This window comes from Abrus precatorius, unplaced genomic scaffold (assembly GCF_003935025.1).
Source record: "Abrus precatorius isolate BTA unplaced genomic scaffold, Abrus_2018 Scaffold7, whole genome shotgun sequence".
Classification (NCBI taxonomy): domain Eukaryota; kingdom Viridiplantae; phylum Streptophyta; class Magnoliopsida; order Fabales; family Fabaceae; genus Abrus; species Abrus precatorius.
The window spans coordinates 26,638,428-26,661,179 of record NW_020874417.1 but is presented as its reverse complement, the minus strand read 5'-3'; the positions used below and the strand labels follow the sequence as shown (position 1 = coordinate 26,661,179).

The 22,752-nt window shown below is 34.1% G+C and overlaps 2 protein-coding genes across 2 annotated transcripts; one reads left to right on the top strand and one right to left on the bottom strand.

Annotated features, from left to right (window-relative positions):
- Nucleotides 1-884: 884 nt before the first annotated feature.
- Nucleotides 885-3,402, bottom strand: LOC113870917 (chlorophyll a-b binding protein CP26, chloroplastic-like). Its single transcript, XM_027507464.1, has 6 exons — nucleotides 3,123-3,402; nucleotides 2,826-2,910; nucleotides 2,668-2,718; nucleotides 2,457-2,577; nucleotides 1,461-1,595; nucleotides 885-1,228 (listed from the first exon to the last, which is right to left on the bottom strand). The coding sequence occupies exons 1-6, from the start codon at nucleotides 3,340-3,342 to the stop codon at nucleotides 968-970; spliced, it is 873 nt and encodes a 290-aa protein (XP_027363265.1). The 5' UTR covers nucleotides 3,343-3,402; the 3' UTR covers nucleotides 885-967.
- Nucleotides 3,403-17,178: 13,776 nt separating this feature from the next.
- LOC113872541 (uncharacterized protein ycf45) lies at nucleotides 17,179-22,424 on the top strand. Its single transcript, XM_027510169.1, has 8 exons — nucleotides 17,179-17,366; nucleotides 17,431-17,571; nucleotides 17,640-17,860; nucleotides 18,272-18,344; nucleotides 18,442-18,726; nucleotides 19,370-19,513; nucleotides 20,796-20,846; nucleotides 21,945-22,424. Exons 1-8 carry the CDS (start codon nucleotides 17,196-17,198, stop codon nucleotides 22,011-22,013), a joined length of 1,155 nt encoding a protein of 384 aa, XP_027365970.1. The 5' UTR covers nucleotides 17,179-17,195; the 3' UTR covers nucleotides 22,014-22,424.
- The last annotated feature ends 328 nt before the right edge of the window (nucleotides 22,425-22,752 follow it).

Genomic DNA, 22,752 nt, shown 5'->3' with positions numbered 1-22,752 from the left:
TTAGGTTAAACAAATAAGGGCTCTAGGTAGAGTCTTGATGTAAATATATCTGTATAGGAAACTCCTTAGATATGTCTTTAGGAGTTTAGACATATGTAGTTACCTTCTCATGCATGTCTTGTATAGCATAAATATATGCGACATGAACCCCTTTCCTTTCCAAAGCCTTCCATAACACTTCTCTTAGTACATAGTCATATGCCTTTTCCAAGTGAATAAAAATCATGTGTTCTTTTCTTTATTGTGATATTTTCCGTCAACATGTGCAAAATATATATAGCATTTGTTGTAAATCTTCCTTGCATAAAACTAAATTGTTGTCAATCCCAATTTCTTTTCATAGTTCGTGCTTAATCACCTTTTCCCATCTCTTCATAGTGACTCAAGTTTAATTCTAGATATCGCCCTTTTTGTTGTATATAAGGACCAAAGTGCTCTTTTTCTATTCATCTCCCATATTTTTAGATCTCAAAATTTCACTGAAAAACTAGTAAGCCACTCAATTCCTTGTTCTCCCATACATTTCCAAATTTTAATAGGAATATTATTAAGGCTAATTGTTTTACCATTATCCAAAATCTTAAGGGCTTATTTTACTTATCACACTCAAATCCTACTGTGATATGTCAAATTTAGATCAGACAAATGTGTATATATATATATATATATATATATATATATATGCTAATGTCCCTAATAAAAAGAATGTACTATAAAATATTAACTTTCAAATTTAAAAATTACTTCTATTTGGACTTTGTTGCATTAATTTATTTGAAGCCATGATCAAGTTGGACACTGAATTTGGAAAAATTTCATGATTAAGGTGAAACTAAGTGGATGTGATTAGGCTCTATAAATTAAGAGTAAGTTGGCCCCCAAGGAATAAAATAAAAATGCCTTAATAATATCTCAGTAAGATGTATTGTACATTTAAAGATTGGAGAAGAGCATGAAGATGATTGATTCACAGAGTTGGAGTCCTCTCAGCAGAGCCAGCAATGACAGTGAGCAAGTTGTTACCAAAAGGGTCACTGAGATGTTTTGCAAGGTTTTCAACTGGACCTTCTCCGGTGACATAAGCTTGGAAGTAGAAACCAAGCATGGCAAACATAGCAAGTCTACCATTCTTAATTTCCTTCACTTTAAGCAATGCAGCTTGGTCTGGATCCTTTGCTAGCCCCAATGGATCAAATGGACCACCTGGATGAAGCTTGTCTTCGAAATCCTATGAGGAATAGGTCACATTCAGTAAATCAACTGATTAACTTAAATCTTTATAATATATGATACAGTGGTAATATGCATTCCCATTTTGCAGTTATAGAATTATGAGAGTTCGCTGTGAATGAATAGTAAGTAATAAGTTTCTTCGAGCAATAATAATGTTTATGCTCTAAAAAAGGTTCAGATAAATGGATTGGACAGCAAACAAATTTCCAAATTAAAATGTTACATACCAGGCCATTGATAATTCTATAATACTCTGCACCACCCACAAGAATTATCTCAGCAATAACAGCAACAATAAGATTGATGGGGATGGGTTTCCCGAAGTAATTCAACGTACCCCCATCAAGAAGCAAAGCTCCGGTCTGCATTCATTCCACAGACAAAATCAGCTTAATGTGAACAACGCAATCACAAGTTTTCAATCAAGGCCGTTTTAAAATATTCCATATGATAAATTAAAAACCTAAACCCTATTGAAAATTTAGATTATTGCCCAATAATCAGGATTAATATAAGACATGGTCAAAACAATGAACGCAGAAAATGGAATTGATGATATGACTAAAATAAATGGAAGGAATAGAGTGATATTTGATCATGGCAAGCATGTGGTTCTGCGTCAAATCCAACAAAACTAAGATCCATTTCAGCGCTACACGTTATAAGTTTAACATGATTTTGTTAGGTTTCTAAACATGTTTTGAAACTTCTTACAGAAAAGCTACTAGCAGCTGGCAGGGGCTTAACGACAGGGCATCACAATTCAACTTTTTCCAATTTTACAGGTTGTACAGGAAAAATGAAATTTGGATTTAAGACCCAAACGTAATTGTAAACAACATTTGATTTTTCCTAGTGAATTAAGTGCAGTGACTACTTAAGTTATTACATGGAAATCTTTATATTTTTGCTTCATTAATCCATGCATGGTACATAAGATAGAAAAATCATTTACAAATGAAGATTAAATTAAAAGGTGATTAGCAAATTTATAGTTTTGCACCAACAAGATTCACCCAAGGAAACATCAAGAAGATAATGTATATACTGAATAGAGGTATTCCTTTCCCGATCATCTGTCAACTACTTTCCAGCAGATACTTGTTTAGCCAAAATATGGTTTGACACAATGTTGTGAGGTGCATCTAAATAATTAATTTGTTGAGAGTAATAACAAAACCATTGTATTAATGAAGTTGAGGGGTTGTAGAGAGCTTGCAAACCTTGAACCATACAGCCTCAGGACCACAGTTAGCTCCAAATTTGTTAAAGGCTTCAGGAATGATGAATCCAGCAGCACCAAGCATTGCCCATCTGGCGTGAATCAACTCAAATGCCTGATATCTGCAACACATCACATCATCAAACATACATTTTAGAAATTCAGCATTTCAGTGTTTATATTAGATATCTAATTTGGAGTGTTTGACATACTTGGCGAAGTCCTCTGGCTTCTTGCTGAGACCAAATGGGTCATAACCATAACTGCAGAGATCAGCAAATTAACAAAACAAGAAGAATTAAACATTCAACAATTTCAAATTCCCAATAAAAAAGGAAAACGAGGAGACTAAAGAGAAGAAGAGTCATACTCTCCGGGCACTTCTCCGTTCAAATACGCCGGGATATCTTCTCTGTCCAAGAGACCCTCTGGCAAGAAGATCCTTCTATCAGGACCTGCCACCAAATAAAAGCTAAAAGTTATAACACTTTGGCTGTGGATACATATTTATTCTATTAACTCTTTTTAAATTATAAATAATGTCATGAATTTAATAATAAAATTTGTTAAAATAAGTTATTTTTATAAGTTATATTAAGATATTTATTGAAAAAAGAGAGTCATAAATTATTTTCACAAATTCATAAAAGTAAAAACAGAGACTTACCATACCACTTGGCGAGTTCGTCGCTGAGAGGAGATACAGAGGACTTTTGTTTAGAAGGTGGTGCTGCTTTCTTTTTGGAGAAAAGAGCAACGGTTTTGAAGGTTGAAGGGGTAGAGGGTGATGGAGCAGACCTGGTGGCGCCACTGAAGCTGAGGGGGTTTCCAAGCATTTCCGACATCCCCAAGGAAGCAGCCGCGGTGGAAGCGGCAAGAGAAGCCATGTTTTGGAACCCTCACAAGCTTAGGTGAAGCAGTGTTATGGTGGAAGGGTGAGAAGAGGAAGTTACTATATGCTTGGTTTGGTGGATGTACACGTGCCACGTCAGATTCATGATCTTGGGGTGTGATTGGTCTGCATGCAAAATGTGTAATCTAATGCAAGAATCTGATTGGATTTTCCCTCGTACGTGGAAGATCATGGAGCTTACGTGGGATGCTCCTTATCCTCCGTGTTGCTTACGTTTGGATAATATGTTTTATCCGGTTTATGTACCTCATCCATCTTTCTCCATCGTCCATATCCTTTGCCATCAAAAAGTAACATAACATGGATCCAGTCAGCAGAAAGATACAATGTCTACCACATGATCCAAATACCATCTTTTTGGGCCAGGCTTTTTAACCCACTTCAGCCCACCCAATTACACTCCTAATTCTGAAAACCCATTTCTTATTAAATTCTCAAAACAAATCTAACATCTCATTATTTTCAAATTCTACTGTAGAAATCTAATCATTCGCTTAAATAAAAAATAATTTCCTTAAATGAATTAGATATTCACTTAAGCAAATTTAAATAAAATGAAATAATTAAAAATTCACTTAAGTGACATCATATAAAGTTAAAAAATATGGACGTTATTAAAATATAAGGAAATATTTTGGATAAATAGTCTATCCCATTCCATTAATGAAATATAAGTGTTCAAAATGAAAAAACTAAAATTGTAATCCATTACAAAACAATAAATGTTTGAAATTAAAAAAAGAAGCAAATGTCCAATTTAAATAATGAACAAGCATTGTCCTATTTGAAGTATTTATGTATAATACATATTCCTTGTCTTGCATGTGTTGAATATGATTTTCTTCAATATTTGCAATATGATCTCATCATATTCCCTTGCTTCTTCACCTTGTTCTCCATCTCTTACTTCATTTCCATCAATGTCTTTCTAGACTCTTTCCTTCAGTTGTACTAGAAGTCAATTGTCTAATGCAATACTTTTAGTAACAATTATTAAACGACCAATAATTTTTTCATGCATACCAAATAGATACCGAACTGTTGGTTAGTAATTTAGCAACATGTATTAGGCTAGGCCCATTGTACTTAGAGGTCCAAGTTAGATCAGTTCAATTTTTGTTTTTTGGTTATTGTATACTTGTTATTCAGTTATGACAGATTAATTCATATTTTTTAGTTGTATGATTGACATTCTATTTTTATTTTTTTATCAATAATAATCAGTTACATTCTTCCACTACTCTCTCTTAATCTCTCTCTCTTTACTCCTTCCCTCTAACAATGGTATTAGAGCTTCAAGATTAGGGAAGCACAATAGTTGTGAATGGTAATGGAGGCACACTGCTGGTAAACATGCCAATGTTAGATAGCAAAAACTTGAACAGCTATGATCGATGGTGCATAAAGATGAAGGTGATCTTTGGATTCCAAGAAGTCTTGGATATCGTTTTGAGCGGCTACAACGAGCTACCAGAGACTCCCACTGACGCATAACGAGCCACATTTCACGATGCCAAGTGACGAGATTGTAAAGCCTTGTTCTACATTCATCAGTACTTTAACAAAAGCAACTTCGAGAAGATCTCATTGGCAAAAACGGCAAAAGAAGCTTGCGACATTTTGGCACAGAGTTATGCTAAAGTAAAGAGGTTGAAGACGGTGCGACTTCAGACCTTACGTTGTTATTATGAGTTGTTACAGATGGGAAGTCAAAAAAACTATTCAAGAATACTTCTCATAATTGCTTTCCCTCACCAATTTGATGAAATCATGTGGTGAAGAATTGAAAGAACACGTGGTGGTCGAGAAAGTTTGAAGGACTCTTGATACAAAATTTGACATGATTTCTATTATGATTGAAGAATCCAAGAATCTGGATTCATTGAAGTTGGAAGAATTGTAGGGGTCGTTGGAGGCTCATGAACAACAATAGTGTGAAAGAGATGGTGATAAATCCAGCTCAGAACAAGCTTTATCAGCCAAGCAATATAAGAAGAATGAGTGATGGAGGGAAATTCAAGAAAAGAGGTTGTGGAAGAGGTTTTTGAGGAGGCAATAATGGAGGTCATAGATTAGAAAACTTAGGAAAAGAGGACAACATGAGAACACCTCACAATGAAGAGGTGGAAGAAGAGGCAACAATTCACAATGGAGAGGTGATAGATCTGGCTCAAGTTTTGTTTTTGATAAAAGTTATGTGTAGTATTATAATTGCAACAAATATGGTCATTATGCGGCTGATTATTGGAGTAAAGGTAATTCAAGTAATAGAGAAGAAAAAGTCAATGTAGCACAAAAAGAGGACTCTGAGGATGAAGTTTTATTAATGATAACTACTGTAAAACTAGAGAAAACATATGAAGAGTCTTGGTAGTTGGACATAGGTTGTTCCAATCATATGTCATTTCAGAAGAGCTGGTTCATTGAATTGAATGAAAAGATCAAAACTAAGGTAAAATTTGTAGATAATTCCACAATGAAATTTGAAGGAAAAAGAAAAATTCTGATTAGAAGAAGAGATGAAAAAGCAACAATAATTTCTGATGTACTTTATGTCTCTACCATGAAGCACAATCTATTGAGCATTGGTCAGCTCTTGTAGAAATGTTACCTGGTTGATTGGAAATGAAAAGAGAGAATTCTTGATAAAAAAGAAATACTAATTTTAAGAGCCCCTCTAAGCAACAACAGGACCTTTAGAGTTGATATCTTAGTGTTAAACTACATGTGTTTTGCAACTGCAGTTTCTAATGTTAACTGGTTATGGCACTTGAGATTTAGTTAGCTAAATTTTGGAAGCCTGAGCCAACTAGCAGAGAAAGAGATGGTGATAAGATTGCCTCATATTCAGAAAAGTGAAGTTACCTATGAAAGTTGTATGCTTGGAAAAAAAGCAAGAAATCCATTCAAAGTGTATTTGAAGACCAAGAGCAAAGATGTATTAGAAGTGATCTACAAGGACCATTTGAAGTATCCTTACTTGGAGGCAACATATACTTCATTACATTCATTAATGATTTTAGTAAAAGAATTTGACTATATTTGCTTGGTAGTAAATCAATCAAAAGCCTTTAATTGCTTTGTTGAGTTTAAGAAATTAGTTGAGAAACAAAGTGACAAAGTCATTAAAATAGTGAGATCAAATAGTGGTGGTGAGTATAACAATGGTGAATTTGCATCTTTTTTCAAGAAAGAGAGTATTATACATGAGATTTTACCCTCATATACACCATAACACAATGGTATTGCTGAAAGAAGAAATAGAACAATTCTTAACATGGTTAGAAGTATGCTGAATAGCAAAGGTTTGTCACACTCTTTCTAGGGTGAAGTTGTTGCTACTGCAACTTACATTTTGAATCTTTGTCCAACTAAGAGAATTAAGGAGAAGACACCAGAAGAGGTTTGGTCAGGAAGAAAACTTAGTGTAAAGCATTTAAAGGTGTTTGGTTCAATTTGTTGGAGACAAATTCTTGATGAAAGAAGAAGAAAACTTGATGATAGGAGCATGAAACTAATTATGGTTAGATATCATCCAACAGAAGCCTATAAGTTGTATGATCCCATCACAAGGAAGATTACTATCAGCAGAGATATAATAGTTTATGAGAAGGCCAGTTGGAATTAGGACTCTTTAGAAAGAAATATGAATAGCAATTTGGAACTTTCCTGGGATGATTCAAAAGATAACAATGAATTGATGCCAAAAGCAATACCTTATAATGAGAATAATGTGAAAATAGCTGCAGAATTGGAAAAAACAAACCACCAAGAACAATAAGAGCACATGCATGGCTTAGTGTTTATGTGATAAGCTTGCAGTTACAACAGGAGGAAAACTTATTGGAGACACTGAGGATGAAAATGATCTAGTCCATTTGGCCTTATATGTTGAGATAGAATCAGAACTAGTGTGCTTTGAAGATGCAATTGGAGATCCTAAGTGGTTTGAGGCAATGAAAGAAGAACTGCTTGCAATCTAGAAGAATCAAACTTGAGAACTAACTAATCTACCAAGGAATCAAAGGCCAATAGATGTAAAATGGGTGTATAAAACTAAGTTGAAGCTAGATGGATCAGTTGCAAGGTATAAAGTCAGACTTATGGCAAAGGACTTTCTTTAGAGAGAAGGCTTGGATTATAAGAAAGTTTATGCTCCTATGGCTAGAATGGAGACAGTGAGAACTGTTGTAGCTCTTGCAAGCTATAAAGGATGAGAAATGCACCAAATGGATGTTAAATTTACTTTTTTAAATGATGAATTGGAGGAGGAAGTGTATGTTGCATAGCCACCAAGATTCATAGTTACTGAAGAAGAACACAAGATACCCAAATTAAAGAAGGCTTTGTATGGCCTGAAACAAGCTCCAAGAGCCTTAAACAACAAATTTGATGACTTTCTTATGTAGCAAGGTTTTACTAAGTGTGAAGTAGAGTATGGAATTTACTCAAGAATTGAGGTTGGTGAAGTTTTGATAGTATGCTTATAGGTGTTATATTGATTGAGAAATTCAAAAGAAGAATGAAGGATTAGTTTGAGATGATTGATCTAGGAAAGGTATCATATTTTCTTGGCATGGAGTTTACTGAAAGCAAAAAATGAATTCTAGTTCACCAAAGTAAATATGCTAAAGAAGTGTTGAAGAAATTCAAAATGAGTGAGTGAAATGCAGCAGCTACACTAGTTGAAGCAAATTTGAAAGTTGACAAAGATAAAGATGGAAAGCTTATGAATGCTACACTCTACAGGCAAATGGTTGGTTATCTAAGGTATCTTTGCTGTCGTAGACTAGATTTTTGTTTTGGTGTTGGTCTGCTAAGCAGGTTTATGGAGAAACACAAAGCATCTCACTTTGCAGCTGCTAAAAGAATTCTGAAGTATATAAGAGGGACAGTAGATTATGGTATTCTACTACCAAATGCTACACATCAGAATAGAGGAGAGTTAGTTGGTTATTCAGATTTATATTGAGCTGATGATAAGAATGAATGCAGAAATACATCAGGTTATGTGTTCTTGATGGTAAGTCACTAATCTCTTAGTGCTCAAAATTGCAACTTGTAATGACACTCTTCTCTTATGAAGCAGAATACATATACGCTACATACACAGCTTGTCAGGCTCTTTGGCTTGAAAGCTTGGTGAATCAAATATTGGCCTGACTTGAGAAAGTTATGACATTGAAGATTGATAATAAATTAGCCATAAGCTTAGCAAAAAATTCAATCCATCATAGTAGAAGCAAGCATATCGAAATAAGGTTCCATGCCATCAAAGAAAAAGTGAGAAAGAAGATAAAGTTGGAGCATTGTGGAACTAAGCAACAACTGGCAGATATCATGACAAAACCTTTGAATACTTTAAGGTTTGTAGAACTTAGGAAATGCTTGAATGTAAAAATAGTTGCTTAATTTGAGGGTTGTGTTGGTTAGTAATTCAGCAACATGTTTTAAACTAGGCCTATTGTACTTAGAGGTCGAAGTTAGATCAGTTCAATTTTTGTTTTTTTGTAGTTGTATAATTATCATTTTGTTATAACAGATTAATCCATATTTTTCAGTTGTATGATTGACATTCCATTTTTTATCAATAACAATTAGTTACATTCTTCCACTACTCTTTGGATCTCTCTCTCTTTACTCCTTTCCTCTAACATGAACAAATCACAAATGTTAATAGATACCAATGAGCAAATTACAATTTTTTTTTTGTGGATGCAAATATGGTGATTGATTACAAAGTTTTGGAAAAGTCGTATCACTAGACATTACATATTGTACTAATAAAGCTAATTAGCCTCTAGCATTATTTTCAAGTTTTAACCATTATAAAGGTGTTGTTATTTTTGGGGTAGCCTTATTGTATAATGAAATGACATAATCATTTAAATGGTTGTTTAAAATATTCTTGGAAGCGTATAATAAAAAATCTCAAATAATTTTTACAAACTAAGATATAGCAATGATCAAGACACTTGTTCAAGTAATATTTGAGACATATCATGTTTTATACACGTGACATTTAACACAAAATGAAATAAAACACTTGGCAATTTGATGAAAGAAGAAAATCATATTTTAAGAGATTTGAAAAGATGCATGTATGAGTTTAATACTTCAATTGACTTTGATAAGGCTTAGAGAAGGTTGATTACAAAATACAATATTGAAGAAAAGTCTTGAATTATTCACTTTATTCCATAAAAGAGAAATGTGTATCATGTTACCTCAAGAATATATTCAAACTTGGAATGCAAAGTACTCAATTAAGTAAAAGCTTAAATTTGTTTTCAAAACTTGTATGGAACTCAATATTGATATAACGTAATTCTTTGAACACTTTGAAACCATGTTGCGATATGAGATGTCCATAATACTAATACAAATAACTAAGGTTTACACACATACAATGTTTAGCGTATTCCAACAAGATTTTGCTCAATTTTTGGCTTGTTGCATATCATAAAGGATTGAAACTCCTCATTTAATTAAATATGTCATTACTAAAGTCAACTAATAAAGATTATGGATAGTTATATTTAATTGTTTCTTAACTACTATATCTTGCACTTGTAAAAAGTTTGAAACATTTGACATACTTTGTTTTTATTCATTGAAAAGTGTTTAAAGCCAATGATGTTAAGGTTGTCCTTGGAAATATATACTTAAGAGATGAACAACACAAAGTTGTTGTGGGATTATTCACAATGTAAAAGGAATAGAAGTGGAAGGGGATTCTAAACTTAGAAGTACCACACGCCAATACTGTCACTATGATTAGGTTAGTATCTAAGATATCTACTTCACAAGAATATTATGAGCTAGTTGATCACAATATAACACTTTAATCAATCAAATCACAAAGCTTCACTTATAAACACAAATTAGTGATAAGAATAAGGATGATATAAAAGTTATGGTCAATAATAATGATACATAACTTAAAGGATTCAAGTGCCGACAAACATCAAGAAGAATAGGTATAAACAATTAAAAAGTTAGGTTGAGCTATAAGTTAAAAAAGGAAAAAAGAATCAAACTCCAATTTTAGATCAATAATGATACCGTAACAAATTGTTGCTATAATAAATTGCTGTTAACAAGGCTTAACAAACAGTTTGTTATTTAAATTCAAGCTGCTATATAGAATATATAGGAGTTGTTATTTTAGATTTATTATTTTTTAAACGTATCTGTTAGAATTGTTAAATTTTTCAGCAACAACTTCATGTATTTATACAGCATATTATTGAGAAATACAACATTGCAGAAAACTATTTTACATGGTATCAGAGCGTGGCCGAAAACCTTGAGACCTGCACATGGAAACCCCAACAAATGGTGGTGAGAGTGATGCGACATCTTCAGCAATTGAAGATGCTCAAAGAAAGAAAACTTCCCCTTATGATCTCAACTCCAGTGACAATCCTGGAAACATAATTGCTCAGGTGCAATTGAAAGGTGATAACTATGATGAATGGGCTAGAGCTATGAAGAGGTCATTGAGAGCCAGAAGAAAGTGGAGTTTCATTGACGGAACCATAGCAGAACCCAAAGAAGGGTCCCCACATTTTGAAGATTGGTGCACTGTCCAAGCCATGTTGGTTTCATGGATCTTGAATACAGTAGAACCAAAACTGAGAACTTCCATATCATACTTGGAAACAGCCAAGGAGGTGTGGGATGACATTAAAGAAAGATTTTTCATTGTGAATGGACCCCGTATTAACCAGTTGAAATCAGAACTAGCACAGTGTAAGCAAGAAGGGATGACCATAATAGCCTATTATGGAAAACTGAAAGCACTGTGGGATGATCTCGCAACTCATGAACCGGTTATCATCTGCACTTACAGCGGGTGTACCTGTGGAGTTGCTGCGAAACTTGAGAAACGCAAGGAAGAAGAAAGATGTCACATTTTTTTAATGGGTCTTGACGACGCAACATATGGACCGATTCGTTCCAATTTGCTTGCGTCTAATCCATTGCCTTCATTGAATAAAATGTATGCATTCTTATTCAAGAAGAACGTGTGCGCAACATTACCCAAGAAAGAGATGTACGACCCGACTCTATGGCTCTCGCCGTTCAAGCAAATGTGAAGGCGAGGGGTCGTGACAATAGCAAGGTGACTTGTACTCACTGTAACCGAAGTGGTCATGAGGTAGCAAACTACTTTCTGCTCATTGGATACCCAGAATGGTGGGGGGATCGTCCCCGCAATGGAGACCACACTGCTGCGCGCCGACGCCCACAAAATGGCAGCGATGAAACTGGCTCTCGCGCTCCTAAAGGCCCTATCCGTGCCAACTTAGCTCAGAATATAGGGTCTAATCTTGGTAATAATAATGTGAAACTTGGAGGTTTGAGCAACGAACAGTGGAAAACTTTGGTAGAAATGCTCAATTCATCCAAAGTCTCTCCAAATGAAAGCATGACTGGTAAGTCTAACAATGATGCATGGATTCTTGATAGTGGGGTCTCAAATCACATGACAAGTAACTTACATCATTTGCACAATGTGAGAGACGTCTCTGGATGTCCTGTTGGGCTCCCTAATGGGCAATGTGCTCGCTCTATTAAGGAAGGAACAATAAAGTTTACTGAAAATTTACACCTTCAGCATGTCCTTTATGTCCCTCAATTAAACTGCAATTTGATTTCTATTTCTCAATTATCCGATGAGTTAAATTGTAATGTATTCTTCACTGGAAACATATGTGCCATACAGGACCAAACCTCGAAGATGCTGATTGGAGTGGGTGAACGACGGGATGGACTCTATTTCTTTCAACCAACCCCTAAGAAGACAGTATGCAAGGTTGAAGGAATGCATGAACTAAAAGTGTGGCACATGAGGTTGGGACATCCTTCATGGAAAACTACTCAGTTTATTTCAAAGGACAGCAGTGTTAGCAATTTTAATAAAGTTTGTGATACCTGTCAAAGAGCAAAGCAAACTAGAGACACATTTCCCTTGAGTATTAATCAAGCTTCTAATATATTTGATTTGATTCATTGCGATTTATGGGGTCCATATAGAACTCGCTCATCTTGTGGCGCTTCTTATTTTCTGACTATTGTTGATGATTGTTCGCGTGGATATTTTTGTTAACTGATAAGAAACAAGTCACGAAAACGTTGACAAACTTTTTTTCTATGGTAGAAAGGCAATTTGAAAAAAAGGTTAAAACTGTGCGCAGTGACAACGGAACATAATTTATCTGTATGAAAAATTATTTTTTGGACTATGGAATCGTTTTTCAAACTTCATGTATAGGCACAACTCAACAAAATGGGCGAGTCGAACGCAAACATCGTCACATTCTAAATGTTGCACGTGCTTTACGATTCCAAGGAAATTTGCCAATTAAATTTTGGAGCGAGTGTGTTTTAACAGCCGGTTATTTGATCAATCGAACTCCAACCACAATACTAAAAGGCAAGACCCCATATGAAGTGTTAAATGGACAAGAGCCTTCCTATACACATCTACGTGTTCTTGGCTCTCTCTGTTATGCTCACAATCATAATACTCGTGGTGAAAAATTTACAAGTCGAAGTAGGCGATGTGTATTTATGGGATATCCCTATGGGCAGAAGGGTTGGAGACTTTATGATTTAGAAACTCATGAGTTCTTTGTATCAAGAGATGTTTAGTTTTTTGAAAATCAATTCCCCTTCACAAATTCAGAAAACGACCTTAGTTCTTCTCTTCTCATACCTACTGAGCCCACGGTCTTCGATGATGAAGAGGACTTGCGAGTTAGGGGGGCACAAGTCGTTCTATAATGGACGTTCCTACTGCTACATCAACATCTCCTGTAGCACACATCAGGGACGCTGCTATCTCTTCTTCTGCTGCTACTATAACTGAACCTGCAGCTTCCTCCACTACTGTCGCTGAGTCCTCTCCTGTTGTTGCAAGCACTGATGATTCTGCCCAGGACCTAGAGGCGCTAGAAACTCTGAATTCCTCTCATGATACACCTCCCTCTTCACTTCTTGGACGCGGACATCGCGTTAAACAAAAATCTACCAGATTACAGGGGTTCGTCACTAATACTGCACAAATATTGAGTCCATTCCCGTTTTCATCAGCTTCATCATCGTCTTCAGGTACTCCATATCCTATTGCTTACTATGTTAATTGTGACCGATTTTCTGTGTCCCATAGGCAATTCCTTGCAGCACTTACAACAGAGAGGAACCTTTGTACTTTCATGAGGCAGTACAAGATCCTCGGTGGCGACAGGCTATGCAGGATGAGATTGATGCTCTCGAACGAAACGATACCTGAACCATACAACAATTGCCTCCTAGTAAGAAAGCTCTTGGATGCAAATGGGTGTATCGTATCAAATACAATTCTGATGGTACCATTGAGCGTTTTAAAGCTCGCTTAGTAGTTCTTGGAAATCATCAGAAGGAAGGCAAAAATTATACAGAGACCTTTGCCCCAGTTGCCAAAATGGTAACTGTACGCACTCTTCTTGCCATAGCAGCAGCCAAGTCTTGGGAACTCCATCAAATAGATGTACATAATGCGTTTCTCCACGGGGATCTCCATGATGAGGTGTTCATCCGCATGCCTCCTGGTTTTACCGTTTCTTCACCTCACAAGGTGTGCAAATTACGCAAATCTGTATATGGCTTGAAGCAGGCTCTGCGTTGTTGGTTCACTAAGCTGTCTCATGCTCTTGTTTCCTATGGCTTTCAACAATCATGTCTTGATTATTCTCTCTTCACTTTGCATCGCGATGGCATTCAGCTTGCTATTTTAGTTTATGTTGATGATCTCATTATTGCGAGAAATGACTCTTCCGCCATCCAAAGATTTAAAACATATCTTAGTGACTGCTTCCACATGAAAGATCTTGGCACATTGAAGTATTTTCTGGGCATTGAGGTTGCTCGTAGTCCTACGGGAATTTTCCTTTGTCAGCGCAAATATGCGCTTGATATTATCTCTGAGGCTGGTCTTCTTGGCGCCAAACCAACTGGCACTCCATTAGAGCAAAATCACCATTTGTCCTCAGACTCTGGGCCACTTCTTGATAACCCGGAGCGTTATCGTCGCTTGGTTAGGCGCCTGATCTATCTTTGCTTCACCTGTCCTGAGCTATGTTTTAGTGTGCACACTTTATCTCAGTTTATGCAGCAACCTCATACTGTGCACTGGGACGCTGCTCTCCGGGTGGTTCGCTTTCTCAAAGGCAATCCAGGACAAGGTATATTACTTTCAAGTAGTTGTGATCTCCAGCTTCACGGGTGGTGTGATTCTGACTGGGCTAGTTGTCCTCTTACCCGTCGCTCCGTGACTGGTTGGCTTGTCCAACTGGGCCAATCTCCTATTTCATGGAAAACCAAGAAACAACATACTGTCTCACGCTCTTCAGCTGAAGTTGAATATTGCTCCATGGCCACAGCTACTTGTGAGCTCAAATGGTTAAAAGGGATTCTTTCTGATCTTGGCATTGCTCACCCAAACCTATGGTCCTTCATTGTGATAGTCAAGCGGCATTGCACATTGCCAAAAATCCGGTGTTTCATGAACGCACCAAACATATTGAAGTTGACTGTCATTTTGTCCGTAATGAGGTTCTACAACAGAATATCCTTCCCACTTATGTCTCTACAACAGTACAGCTCGCAGACATCTTCACCAAGGCGTTGGGCAAACCTCAATTCGAGTTCTTGATGAGCAAGTTGGGCATTCTAAATCTTCATGCTCCTACTTGAGGGGGGTAATATCGTAACAAATTGTTGCTATAACAAATTGCTGTTAACAAGGCTTAACAAACAGTTTGTTATTTAAATTCAAGCTGCTATATAGAATATATAGGAGTTATTATTTTAGATTTATTATTTTTTAAACGTATCTGTTAGAATTGTTAAATTTTCCAGCAACAACTTCATGTATTTATACAGCATATTATTGAGAAATACAACATTGCAGAAAACTATTTTACAAATAAACATTTCAGGTAATTTTTTGTAATAATTTTTAATATCAATAAATAGATGTATTTTAACTTGCTTATAATAACCATATAATAATTTTTATTTGAATATATTAGGAATATCAACTAATACTTTGTGATTCATTTAAAATATATTGTTTGACATCTTCATGTTATGATCCTCTTTATATGTTAATCCATCAACTTAGTTTTATGAATTTATTAACAATAAAAATTGTTCAACTTAACATTATATTTATTAAATTCTATTTTTTTTATTTCTTAATTTCTCTGATTTTGTAAAGATACCTTCATGAATGATACTTATGATTTAATTTTTGATCAAAATTAATTTATTGTTAAAACTTCTTTTGTTTATTCGTTAAATATGTATTTATCAATTTATTTTCTATATAAAAATTAAGTTATTATGTCATCAATTTTTTTTCAACCTTACATGCTATCTGTTTCTATATAATAATAACATTTTCTTCATTATTCACTTAAGTAATATCAAATTTGTTTAAACGAATATTTATTTACTGTCTTTTATTCAAATTAGTTAATTTATTGTCTTCTATCTCAAATTCATTTAACATTAAATAATTTTACTTTATAATACTTAAGTAAATATTTGATTAATTTAAATAAATTTTTTTCGTTTAAACAAAATAATCTAATGTCGTTTTCTTTCTTGTTTAGGTGAACTTTATATTAAATAATTTTTTAGTCACTTAAGTAAATTTTTTTAAGCAAATATTATTTAATTTTTCTTATATGAGACAAAATCTAATTAAACAAAATTAGACTGGTTATGTTTGTACCAAAACTGAGGGAAAATGTCAATTCCTCAAAAATTTTATTCATCATTTCATCGTTCTCCGCTTTCCAATCTTTCCAGCGACTGTCTTTTTAATATCGATGTTGCACGGATATAAATAGATTATCGACTACTGAGTATGATCGAAGAGGTTAATTTATTTAAATAATATATTTTTAAAAATAAATTCTTATGATAGGATTTTTTTTAAAACTAATTTTCTGGTGTGATTTTTCGTTAAGTAATAATACTGCACTTGCATATTTGATAGCATAATTTTTATTAATATTTAATATACTATCATTCTCCATCAACTAATACTAGTCTATAGATGAATACATAGCAGAGATCAAATATAAATTACCACAACATGAGCTGTAGATATTGGATGATTAAAATAAACAAATGCTATTGATAGGGTTATATCGGAGTTTCAGAGCCATAGTAGGTCAAAGTACGATATTATTACTATTGATTTGATAAAAATTGCACTAAACAAAGAATTAGTTTTAAAAAAATTCTATTATAAAAATTAGTTTTTAAAAATATATTATTAAAATTAATTAGCCGATTAAAGATGTAAATATGATAAATAAAAACTAAGATACAAGTATGGTACGGTAATATATGTTAATTACTATTCATATTTATGTATTTTATATTAAATATTTTATTATAATATAGTAAATTTTAGTCAAATAAAACCTTTCTTAAAATAAAAAATATAATTATTTTTATAAACCATTTAACAATAATGTGTAGCTAATATAATGTATTGCAGGGCCTATTTCGTTTAATATTTTTTATACTGGTTTAAAATATTAAAAATGAATTATTTTACCTATTATTTAAAACACGAGTAATTTTAATAAAATTTTAAAATAATAATAATAATAATAATAATAAATAAATAAATAAATAAATAAATAAATAAATAATTGGTCTCCATATTTTTTGTTAGAATAATTTTAAAAATTATTATAGCTATTTGCTAATATAAAAGGGAAAAACAGGGGATAACAACTGATAAGGTAGGAAACGAAAATGGTAGTTGCGACATGTTCATGCTCACGTTCATGGGTGACACTGCCATGGAATTTGAAGACAACAACGCCACTGTCACTGAGGCTGAACACAGTGAAATTGAAATGTGAATCGTTTTCTGAAGCCTCGTGTTCTCTCATTCACAACGACGATCTTGAAGCTCTCTTACAGGTACCTACTTCCTTAACGTTCCTCACTCTTGTAATTGTAATTCAGTAATTGTTTTCTCTTCCAGATCCTTCCATCTGATTTGCATCACACTCTCCTCAATCAACCTAACCGCCCTCAACTCTTAGAGATTATATTGGATTTGGGTCGTTTTCCAGAAGCGCGTTATCTAGGCAAACACGGAGGCCAATATTTAAGGAACACTGAGGTAAGCATAGCTTGCCATGCACTATTCATTCATTCAATGGCTCAGTGTTATTGTTATTGTGTAGTTAGGTAACGGTGAAGGAGTTGGAATATGCTGAACAAGCTATTGGGGAATTTGGGAATGACAATAGAGCGGGCATTGAGGGTACGTTGCACAGAATCTCTGCAATAAGGAGTAGGAATGGGGCCATAATCGGTTTGACGTGTCGAATTGGGAGGGCAGTTACTGGCCACATTGACATGGTTTATGACCTGCTTCAATATGGGAAGAACATTTTATTTGTTGGAAGGTACTCGTTAACGTTTTGAGATATGATACAAGTTGTTGACATTTTAAGTGGTTACATACCCCGTGAAATAGTTTGATTCGTTATATTTGATTCGAAATAGTTCTGACTTCTGATATGCTCTTTGACCTTGTCTTATTTTTGGTTTAAATATTACGGCAGTTGGTATTCTTTTGAAACGTATTAAAATACTTGGTGGATTCTGTGTTTGGCACTGTCAATTGTAATGCACAATCTAATTTGTTCATTTGGAGTATTTTTTAAAGGTCACTTATCATAGCATGTTGATTTGGTAGTCAATAGAATGTCCAACTCACAGATTCATCATGCATGATCAATAAATATTTGTTGATGTGTTTTTTTTTTTTTGTTTTCTTCTATTTCATGGATCTCCTATAATTCGGATTCTCTCAGGCCTGGAGTTGGCAAGACTACTGTTATGCGAGAGATTGCACGTGTGCTGTCTGATGATCTTAACAAAAGAGTGGTATGCTGATTTTTCAGCATCTCACCGCATTCTTTCTTCCACAAAGTAATTTTTCATACCAGTTCATGAACGAATACATACTTGCAAATTTGGGTAGGTGATTGTTGATACCAGCAATGAAATTGGAGGTGATGGCAATATTCCACATGCAGCAATAGGTGGTGCAAGAAGAATGCAGGTGCCCAAGCCATCAATGCAACATAGGGTGATGATTGAGGCAGTGGAAAATCACATGCCTGAGGTGATTATAGTGGATGAAATTGGCACAGAAGCTGAATCTCATGCTTGCCGGTCAATTGCTGAGCGAGGCATCATGCTTATTGGGACTGCTCATGGACAGCAACTTGGGAATATCATAAAAAATCCTACACTCTCTGACCTGGTTTGTTATTTTCCTTTTTTATGGCTGTGACTTGTGTGCAAATAATATCTAAGACTTTTTAATATTTGCTCTCTTTTTAAGAAGTTGAGCTCCTTTTCTTCATTGAGTTGTCTAAAGTCAATTTGGTGCTTTGTTGAGTATCAAAAGGCCTGCAAGCAAAAATCCTCAAGCTAATTCACTTATTCGTTATTATTTAGCTGCTCTATTTCATTGACAAATTTAAATTTAAAATTTTTGTGTGAACAATATTATAATGACCTGCAAGCTTTGAGGGAGGAAAACACGCATTTCATTAAGCTCTATTTCATTACCATGATATGTATGGACATGGTAGAAGAAAGTGTGCCCTGAATTCTATCATGCATTTACACTACTGTGTCTACTCTTATGAACTTGCTTTATGTGTTCCCCTTAAATAATGCTGTTTAGAAGAGGCTTGAAACTGAGTCCATTTTATGGTGTAAAAGAGTTTTCATCAACACTTCAAAAGTATCCTGAAAAATTATATCAATCATTCAGTTGCAATACATGTTGAGTATATTAATTTTTGATGTTTAAGAGTTGCTTGATTTTTGGAACTGTGAGTCATTCTGCTATATGCGAGACTGTAACATTCAAGAACCACTTCCGTTTGCTTAACTAGATTGGTGGAATAGAAACTGTTACTCTTGGAGATGCAGAAGCCAGAGCAAGAAATTGTCAAAAGACAATTCTTGAGAGGAAAACTCCTCCAACATTTGATTTCTTAATTGAGATGAGAGATAGACACTACTGGCTTACACATCAGGTATGTTAATTGACCATTTATTACTGTAGTAATAAGAAGTTCCTATCTTCAAGATTACTGAGTTCATTTAGTCAATAAATACTCCCTTTGGTCCTTTTTATAAGGCATCTTCAATTAAATAACACAAACCAATAAAAGTAGTTAAAGTTAGTTGATTTTTTATTTTTTTTTAAATTACCAGAACATGTCAATTTTACAATCCCACTGTCAATATTTTAAATTTGAAAATTTGCTCTTTTCCTTGGTAGTTTTAGTTTTATTTGCATTTTCCACCAATTTCACTTATTAAGGAACAATAGGAAAAGAAAAATAAATGCTTTATAGGAATTGTAAAAGCCTTAAATAAGGATTATCAAAACCATCTAGACAGTGCCTCATAAAAATGATCAAATGGAGTAAATAAATAAAGATATATTGGTGATGAAATGACATCAGAAGTTAAAAACTTGGTTCTTATTTTATTGTTTGATACTTCATCTCAGAATATCCTATTTTATGGTCGATTCAGCTTAGGAAATGTAATCAATAGACTTCCATGTTTCTTTGTAGCTTTCTTTTCATAGTGATCTTCTAATTCGAGTTCCAGTCAGAAGTGTTTGGACTCTGAACATAATAAGCTACGCATGAACATGTTTTTAACCTTAACACTAGGAAAAGATAGAACTCCTATGCCTAGTACTGGAAAAATGTTGAACAAGTGATTTATCTGAGAGAACAAAATGAGTTCAGTCCTTCCTTTACATGTTTCACTGGTGAAAGCTCCTATCAATTGTTTGACGGATGACATTCATTCCTTTACTTTTTTTGTAACAAGTTATTTCATGCTTTTGCTTTAAAACAATTTTTAAGCTTTTCTTTGTTAGCACTAGTTTATTTATATATAGTCGTTTTTGTTATTCATTTTAACTTCTTTACAAAATAACAACAGTTATAATATCCAGCCATTTGAATATGAAATTCACTTAACACAATCATTGTACTAAAGTTCATGAAAGAAAAGGTATTGTTAGAATAGACTGTCATGTAGATTAGGCCACTTAGAAGGATGTATGTATGTTATTGGTTCAAAGCGCTATGTGGATTTGAATCTCCTTCATCATACATTTTAGCATTGTTTTATGGATCATTTGTTTTTGTTGCTGACAAATCAATTGAAAAGAATTATTTGGGCCAATTAGAAGGCACGGCAGGGTAATTTCTGTTAATCGTTAAAGATGTTCCTAAGCTAATATGTGAATTAGTTTTAAATTTAACTTGTTTATATTGTGTTTTCATTTTGCAGACTGACAAAAGTGTAGATATGTTGCTTCGAGGTAAAAGTCCTCAGGTTGAGGTAATTCTTTAGCATTATACTTGTTCAGTTTATTTAGTTGGAAGTCCTCATTTTGCACATACAAGATTGGCTTTTCTTTTATTAATATTTGCTTCTGTCTATACTCTATTATATTTTTCATTGGTTGCTGTCTGACATTATGCATGATCTATTACTATCAAATTTTCCAGATAAATGACTATTAGCTTTTTGGTTAAGGCCAGATGAAAAAACATTAAATTTTAATATTTAGTTTTACTAAAGGGCAAAAGACATTATTACCTTTTGAGACTGGATAAACTTAACAATTGTCATAGAGATATAGGTTTGCACCTGGCTTGATTGTTCTTTTCCTTGTTGGTTTCTCTCCCTCCTCCTCCTTCCTGACTGGATTAGTAGTTAGTACTATGATAGAACTGGATTGATATAGATGGAAAACAAAACAAGCTGATTGTATTATTCACAAAAATGCCCGTGATCAAGGTTACCAAGAACTAGATATGTCTGTCCATCCATATCTTCCAGAAGCACAAATTTTCAATAATTATATATAATTTTTCTTTAGATATGAATTTAATCTTAAAACTTATCTTACCAACTTAATTGAAGTTATGGATACATCACACTTTTCGAGACCTAAAGTCCAAAATAATGCAGATATTGTTAGTGTCTTCTTTAACTTCACTATGCATGTCCTCATAAATATACTCAGAAAATATACTCTGTTCAGGATCTTGTTTCTATTCTAGATTTGGTTCATATACTCTGGTGTACGTTATGCATGTCCTCTTATTATATAGAAAATAAAACCTTAGGTAGCATTTGGTTCAGAGACGGAGATACTAGGATAGAAATACGAAGGCATGCGAATCATGTTTAACTACACGGAAAGACATGCGGAACACAAATTCGAAGGACACTAATGTACCTCTTGGAAGAAGGGACATCAGTGTTCCAGCTCTAGAGACATGGATCAAACGCTACCTTAATAAGATGTCATGTCTGGCCAATATATATATATATATATGAGCTTCTTATGGACCTTAAATTCAGGATCATTATATCATCTTTCTAGGATGTTTCATATTATGACTGATGGTGTCTCTAATTATTTTGCAGGTAAGAAAAAGAGATAAGTGCAAGGTTGTGATAGAAAAGTCTAAAGCATATGATAAATGCCAAATTTGATTTTCCCCTCAACCATGATATAATAATTCATTTTGAAGCAATTTAAGATTGTTAATTTGTTTACAGGAAAAAAAAATAATTTTAAAGCTATTAAACCTGCTCAGCATTATGTAAATGATTAGTTCCGCTAATGTTACTATGTATATATCTTCACTTTGAAGTTACATCCATGCGCCCTTCTGTTTTAGCACTTTATGTTCCTGATACCAACCAATTTACATCATGGCATCTGATTAGAGTGTACCATGAGAACACCCAATTTTGTTGGGACTAAATCTTTTCTCCTCTTAGTGTTATTGTTGCCGAAAGGCATCTCATGATATTTGTCCCCGTCGGGAGAAAATGTATTAATGAGGAATTTTAAGGAATGTCGATTTCAAGCCTCGTGAGTGCATTATCTTTTCATTCTGATCATAAGGCCACGAACTTTTCTAGATTGAAGGATGATAATGAAATAATATATCTCGGTTGATTATTCCCTACAGTTACTATCTTCCTTTTCCGCTGAGGCATATTATGGCTTTGTCTAGTTCGTAGTGGCTGGACTGATGTTCTGACCTTAGTTATTTGCATTAATGTGCCATCAGATGCCTTTGTTATGGATGTTATGGACTCAAGTTTTCTCTCTTATTTTTTTTCTATCTTTATCTCTACTTTATGAATTCAAATTGATCTCTATTCTCTCAATCAATTTGAAAAAGATATAACCCCGTTCTAATGCTATCGTTTGGGTAATTAC

Excerpts from the sequence above, each read along its gene's own strand:
- LOC113870917 (XM_027507464.1), bottom strand. The coding sequence starts at position 3,342 with ATGGCTTCTCTTGCCGCTTCCACCGCGGCTGCTTCCTTGGGGATGTCG. Across the intron at positions 1,596-2,456 it reads CTGAGGCTGTATGGTTCAAG|ACCGGAGCTTTGCTTCTTGA; the intron begins GTTTGCAAGCTC and ends GAATGAATGCAG. Across the intron at positions 1,229-1,460 it reads ATAGAATTATCAATGGCCTG|GATTTCGAAGACAAGCTTCA; the intron begins GTATGTAACATT and ends TATTCCTCATAG.
- LOC113872541 (XM_027510169.1), top strand. The coding sequence starts at position 17,196 with ATGGTAGTTGCGACATGTTCATGCTCACGTTCATGGGTGACACTGCCA. Across the intron at positions 18,345-18,441 it reads ATGATCTTAACAAAAGAGTG|GTGATTGTTGATACCAGCAA; the intron begins GTATGCTGATTT and ends AAATTTGGGTAG. Across the intron at positions 20,847-21,944 it reads GTAAAAGTCCTCAGGTTGAG|GTAAGAAAAAGAGATAAGTG; the intron begins GTAATTCTTTAG and ends ATTATTTTGCAG.